Here is a 6984-nt window from a genome sequence, read left to right as displayed (position 1 = left end):
ATGTGCTTTGAGGCAGCAGAATCCATCACCTATTTTGTTTTAGCAACCTCATCGTTTGTTTCCAGAAACACATCATCTTCAACACCTTTTACTACATTAGCTTTGGAGTTGACACCATCTTTGTTCATATCTCTTAATTTTTTCAAGTCCTCCTTCATTTGTTTGCACCTCACTTGCGCATGACCATTCTCACCGCAATAGTAACATTGAATGTTACTCATATCTCATTGTGGACGCGATTGTGATTTCGATCTTCCTCTTGGACCATCATGTCTCCTTGAATGATTTCTCTCTCGCTCAAACTCCACCACAACTATTGCATTGTGTTCATCATCAACATTTTCAGTTCTCATCATTTTTTCATTTTCTCTAAGAGCGGTAGTCACATCATCCAAATTCAAAGTTAATTTTCCCACAAGTAAGGTTTGAACCAAAGCTTTGAAGGACCTTGGTAGTGAGGCCAACAACAACAACGCCTACTCCTTATCAGAGAGTTTATCATCTGCATTCAACAGTTGACTGACTAGCTGATTGAACTTGTTGATGTGGTCATGGAGATATCCTCCCATCTCCATTTTGAGTTGATATAATTCCATCTTCAAACAAAGGCGATTGGTTAGTGACTTTGACACATAGATATTCTCAAGCTTCTCTAACAAGACCTTCGGTGTTGTCTCTTTCAACATGTTGTGTTTTATCTCAGGAGCAAGGGCTAGCCGAATCGTGCTCACAACCCTCCTTTGGATCTTAGTCCACTCGGTTTTATTTATAAAAGGTGGTCTTTCATCTTTTAACGCCTGATCAAGACCTTGCTGCACCAAAATATCTTGAATAGTACTCTACCAAATCATAAAATTTATTTTCCCATCAAATAATAGTATCTCAAAACTTTATGTGCTCTCAACCATAACTCTGATACCACTATTGGGTAATCAACGCTCTCATAAATAAAATTACCCACACTCACAAAGGATCGTGAGAATATAACAAAGATTACAAAGTAGGAAAAATAATAACAAACACAAAAATTTAACGTGATTCGACACCTCTTGGACCATCATGTCTCAAAAATATTTTCCTATCACAAAAATGATTACAAGATTATAACTTACTCCAAATAGTGTATCACTATACAAACCCGAATACCCTACTCAATGGTTACAAGAAATGATAACATTCTCACACAAAGACGCTATTTTCTCAACAAAGTGACTTTATTTCACAATCTCTCTTCTCACGCACTCTCTCTTCATGTGTTGTGTTTCTCCACCAATTCTCTTCTCTATTTATAGTGAAAATTGTCACCAACTATAATAAATAAATCCTCTTGAAAATTGAAACAAAAATAACTTTCAATTCATTCATTCAACTAATGTTCATATAGTAAAATGTAATCTTTCACTTTGCATTTAAGTCATCTAAACCTTAATAATAAAAATCTAATTCCCAATATACATGCACCTTATCTTTTGACTTGAAACTCTACATCAATCCATTAATCAAGTATATCTTTTTGCAATATACAAAAAAAAAGTTTTTATCATTCAGAAAACTCTAACTTTGATTAATCCCACGGAAAAATAGGTTAAGAGTTTTCAAAGCTTTTGAGATTGAAAATCATTACCTATCAAGTTTTATTAATTAAATTTTAAAACTAATCTTCTGTAATCAAATTGAAGTTTTCTTTTTTCCCTGATAATCTTATCTAATACATTGGGATTTTTTTAATATCTTTTCCAAGTTAATGAATCCCTATATAAAAAGCTTTTCTATTGAGAAAAAGAAACCAAGTGAAAACCAAGTAGAAATTAAGAAAGTATAAGTCCAAATCACAAGAGAATTAGTGTACTGTTAATAGAGAATTAGTATTTAGATCATGGTGTGCGTGCTTGGTAGATGGAGAGAGTGATAGTGCTCATGTGTGATTTTATTTACTTTTGAGAAATTATACTTAGCCAATTGTGTTGTTTCAAGGGAGTATTCTTGGAGGTTTCTAATTGAGATATAGGTTGAGGCATCCCGGGGTTCGTTTGTCAAGGGGGTTACTTTTAGTTTATCTTCATATTCACTAGGCTGTGTGATTCTAAAGGACTAGGTCTATGGTTCATATAGGAGTGTCCTAGGGTTTAGGTTGTCTGGCGTAATGACATAATCAATTTCTTGCTCTATAACATTGACTTAATGAAACATCTCAAGTGTCATGAGGATGACTGCACATAGGTCAAGTTCACCGAATTAGGATAAAATATTAGTGTATTCTTTTTATCCCTTAAACTTTTTAATTACTTGTTTTAATTATTTGTGCATAGATTGTGTTAGAGTTTTGGGATTTAAATCAATTCCAATTCTTAAGTTAGTCCAGGTTATATAGTAGGAATACACAAGTCAAGAACACCCCTACTCGTTACTAATAATATTTTTTTTTTCTATCCTTACATATTAACGTTGGCTTATATGTGTAAGCTAAGTTGTTATTAAATGCCAGTCTCTATTAATCGACAAAAACAATTTAGTAATGACACTTTTAGCGTGACAGCCTCGTGGCCATTTCTTAGTTGACGGTAAATTTAATTTAGGCAACGTCCTTGCATGAGTAGTCGTCACTAATATGCGAATTTCTTGTAGTGGATCTTGTTACTATAGTTTGGCCTGTATACTTTTGGACGGATAAAATCTGACACACCACATTTGACGACTTATATGGTTGGTTGAAAGTTAAATGTGATTTAATATGTGTCCAAAATTTCATAACCAATGGTGGGATTGGTCAAGTTGTTAGTAAGTTGGTCTTGAGAATGAGTACAGGAATATCTCAAGCGAGTGGTCCTTGATTCGACTCCAGTGGAAAATAATAATTCTTGAAAAGGGGGTGAGTTGGTACAAATTCCTGTAGAACTATCTCTAAGGAAATCGATAAAAATATATATTTCTAAAATGCCATAGCTATCATCATATCCTATCACTATGCTATAGATTTTACATAAAGCAACGATAGATTCATCTGTAGCAAGTTGTCATTTTAGTAACAAGAAAAATGAAAGATAAGAAGATCAGATAATAAATTAAACTATTTGATTAAAGAGACTCAAACACCATTCGAACAAACCACGTAATTTAAATACGTAAACTTCCATATAATAAAGAAAATGGATAGATTTCATCAAAGCACTGGAAAAATAATTATTTACATTTCTAAATAAGAATAGCTTTTCTATTTCATAACTTATGATAGATATATATCCCCTTCTTGCTAATGAAGAGTTTTTTTTTTTGTGAAATGCTAATGAAGAGTTTAATACCCTCACAAGTGGACCAAAATGTTTATTTAATTTTTCACTTCTCAAATATATCGTTGCATTACTAAAAAAAATATCGCAAATGACAGCTGCTACTGTGATAAAAGGTTAGCTAATTCTTTGAAGACACAATTATTGTATTTGCGTACCACACAATACAATGAGCATATACCTAAATTAACTTTTACCATCAGGGAAAACATTTTTTTAGCTTTTCATTGAGCGTAGGAGCACAACTTAAAAATCATATAAATGCTTATTGATCCTCTCAAGGCAATGTAAAAGGAAATGTCTTGTAGAATAACTGAACGAGTAATAAACATGCATCTGATTAATATTTTATTCAATCAGCTTTAGGGTTTTCAATTAACTATTTTTAAAATCATACGTTCTAAGTTGAAAACTATAATACTCAGCTGACATAATAAAAAATGGCAAAAAACTCGTATATGCTTAGCTTCTGTAGTTTTCCAAGTTGTCTATAAATTTTGTCTCAGCCAATCTGTGTTGACCACAGTTTCATAACACAATTTCTTCCTTCTTTTAGTGAAATTTATGTCTTATTGGAATTTCCCCTTCACTTTGCAAAGAAAGATGGAGTTCAATTCCCAAAACCCTAACCAATCTGAGATAAGATGGAGCTCAGATGATCAGGCTGGTCCTGGACAAGTAAAATATTCTTGTTCCTTTTGCCAAAGAGGGTTCTCAAATGCACAGGCCCTAGGAGGCCACATGAATATCCATAGAAGAGATAGGGCTAAACTCAAACAATCTGCTGAGGAAAAGTTGCTTTCTTTGGACATCTCAATCAAAACCACTGGCGATCCAAATGACCCTTCTGATTTGGAAGAGAAATTTTTGTTTCGGCTGGGTGCTGGTGAAGAGAAGCAAGCAAGAAACCATAAATATCCATTCAGTTTTCCTCACAAAGATGATCATCATGGTCATGTTCCACAAATTCCCCATCTGCCTTCTTTTGAGGAGAAGACAGCTGAATTAGACCTCGAGCTGAGGTTAGGGCTTCATCCTCAGGAGTCAGCAACATTGAACACTAGATCGTTCTTTTGAATAAAGTTTCCAAGTGGAAGATCAGCGAAAAGTGGCTTTTATTTCATACCTAGCTCTTCTTCCAACTTATCTACAAAATATATATATATATATATATATATATATATATATATAAAGGTAATATTTGATTATGTTTAAGAATTTAATTTTGATGCAGTATTGATATTCTTTTCACTCACAGTACTGTATCAAAATTAAATTCTATATATAAATATATGTCTTGTTATTAGTTCAATAATGGGAAGCTATCATGTGAACTTTTATGTTAATATTGCTTTTTGTATTTTTCTGCTAGCTGTACGTTGTAGCAGATGGGTTTGCATGTGATTTTCTTTTTGTCTTACTTTTTATTCTTTTGGGGTAATTACTGTTGTTATATCTATAGTATATACTGTTTCTGTAATCATACAACTATTATTTGAAGTTGTTGTGGTTCGGTTATTATATATATATAAGAAGTTATATGTTGGTTTCGAATTATGATTCTCCCAAGCAATTTTCGTTTTCTAGCTAGTTTGATATTATATTGCATGTTACAAAATCAATTTCTGTTATAGCATGAATCATAACAAACATCACAACATTTAGTACAAAATGGTTTGAAGGAACAAGAATTAAAGGAAGATAACTCAGATTCATCTAAGCAATTCACTTAAGATCTATTGAGTAAAGATGAGAACTACTAAATTGAATATACACTACTAAATTGAAAATATATTTGATAAAAATGAATTTAAAGAAAGCAAAACGGACCTGTACAATTATCCATCTTTGGACATCTCATTGTAGAAGAGATAGGGCTAAACTCAATCAAAGTTTCTTTTAGTGGAACAGCATGACATACGGACCTGTACAATTATCCATCATTGTCGTCTGAGTTAAAAAGTTTTAAAGATGGACACAACTTGATTTCTTCTCCTTCATAATTGAAACACGTTAATGTCATCGAAGTTAATTTGCTGATAGTCCATAATCTTCTTATAACTTAATTTTGCACGCATAAATTGTATACCAATTCTATTTAGAATTCTAAAAGGGCCTTGTGAAAAATATTATCTGCAAAATGAACCTATACACGATCTCTTTCCTTGAAACTTGCATCTGGCTTTTACAATCTATCAGCTCATGCTCAATTCTTATACTTTTCATTTTGCTCAAAAAATTTCTCTTGAACCTTTCGGGGTAGACTTGGAATTTTTTCACTCTCTTTTTAGCATCACTGCTATAAGATGATAGTTAATGGGAATTTGAGTTAAGTCTAGAGAGCTTATACGATTAGATCCAAATACCTCCTTGAGGGAAAACTTAATTTGCAGTCTTACTTTGAGATCCAATTGTGGCAATTAAAGATCGCATGTTCTAGTCTTTCCTTCACTAATTATCTTCATGCATTAACTTAGCTTCGAATAAGAACTTATTTTTGCCTATACACTTATTAATGATGTGATGATGAATTAAGTAGAAGGGCGATATAATTATAGCTTATGTAGTACGTACTAGATAAATACATGTACTTTGCTTAGACTTTTAATATTTTCAGTATTATAATTAGTAATTTACTTGGATTAAAATATAGAGACATATAAAAATGGTTCTATAAAATTAGAAAAAGTACAAATGAAGGAGTATATTTCAGAGAAAAAAATTACTTTGCTTCCATATCAACTAACTTTATTTTTTAATTTTCTAATAATAAAATATTAATTTATTTTATTCATTTAAAACTAACATAATCTCGTTGTGAAAAAAGACAAAATATTCAGAATTTATGAATGTCACGTTTTATTATATTTCTAACAACTAAATTAGACTAAAATTTTAACACCTATACTGCAATAATAAATTTTATAAATTTCTTTGGTCATTTTGTTCCATTATAACAAGGTACACATTAAAACATTCATTAATAACATCAAACAAAAATATCACAATTCTATAAATAAACATAATAAATATTATATTTATATAGAAAAGCTTATAAATGTTTGATAAATAAGTTTTTCTCAGTAGCTTCTAATATTTTTTTTAAAACATTATTTAAAGTATAATATTTTAAATGTTAACTTTTAACTTCTAATTTTTATATTTTTTTATTTTATTCCTTAATATTTATTAAATTTTCTTATTACAATTTTTAAATAAAACATGGTTTTATTATTTATGTTTCTTTCAACTCAATCTTCCTCCCAATTTTTTATATTACATTTATTTTATCCATTTTACTATTTATAATACTTAATTTATTATTTCAACATTATACTTCATGAAATTCTCAGATTTATTTATTTTTCTTATTTTTTGAATACTTGATTTATTTTGACCATTATGCTAATGAACTCCATCTGTTCCTAAATATAAGATTTTTTTCTAAACTTTATTTATCTCTTTTAAAAAGATTATAAGTTATCTTTTACCTTAATTATTTTTTTTACAAAAATATCCTTATTTGTTTTACTACAAATGTTATGAATTAAAAAGATAAATACATTTTCTCTTATGAGGATTGTAGAATAAGACTAACATACAATCATTGATTAATTAAAGAGTGATTAAATGAAAAGACAAAGATAATGAATTATAATAGTCTTTTATTTAGGGATAAAAGAGTAATTTAATGTTA

The 6984-nt window shown here is 30.3% G+C and overlaps 1 protein-coding gene across 1 annotated transcript; it reads left to right on the top strand.

Moving 5' to 3' along the window:
* The first annotated feature begins 1761 nt into the window (after window positions 1-1761).
* Window positions 1762-5394, top strand: N479 (C2H2 zinc finger protein). Its single transcript, NM_001248152.1, is given in 1 exon segment — window positions 1762-5394. A coding segment is annotated over 1 exon segment (513 nt). The 5' UTR covers window positions 1762-3851; the 3' UTR covers window positions 4365-5394.
* The last annotated feature ends 1590 nt before the right edge of the window (window positions 5395-6984 follow it).

Source organism: Glycine max, chromosome 7 (genome assembly GCF_000004515.6).
Source record: "Glycine max cultivar Williams 82 chromosome 7, Glycine_max_v4.0, whole genome shotgun sequence".
In the NCBI taxonomy this organism is placed as follows: domain Eukaryota; kingdom Viridiplantae; phylum Streptophyta; class Magnoliopsida; order Fabales; family Fabaceae; genus Glycine; species Glycine max.
This window is presented reverse-complemented; position numbering and strand designations above follow the sequence as displayed.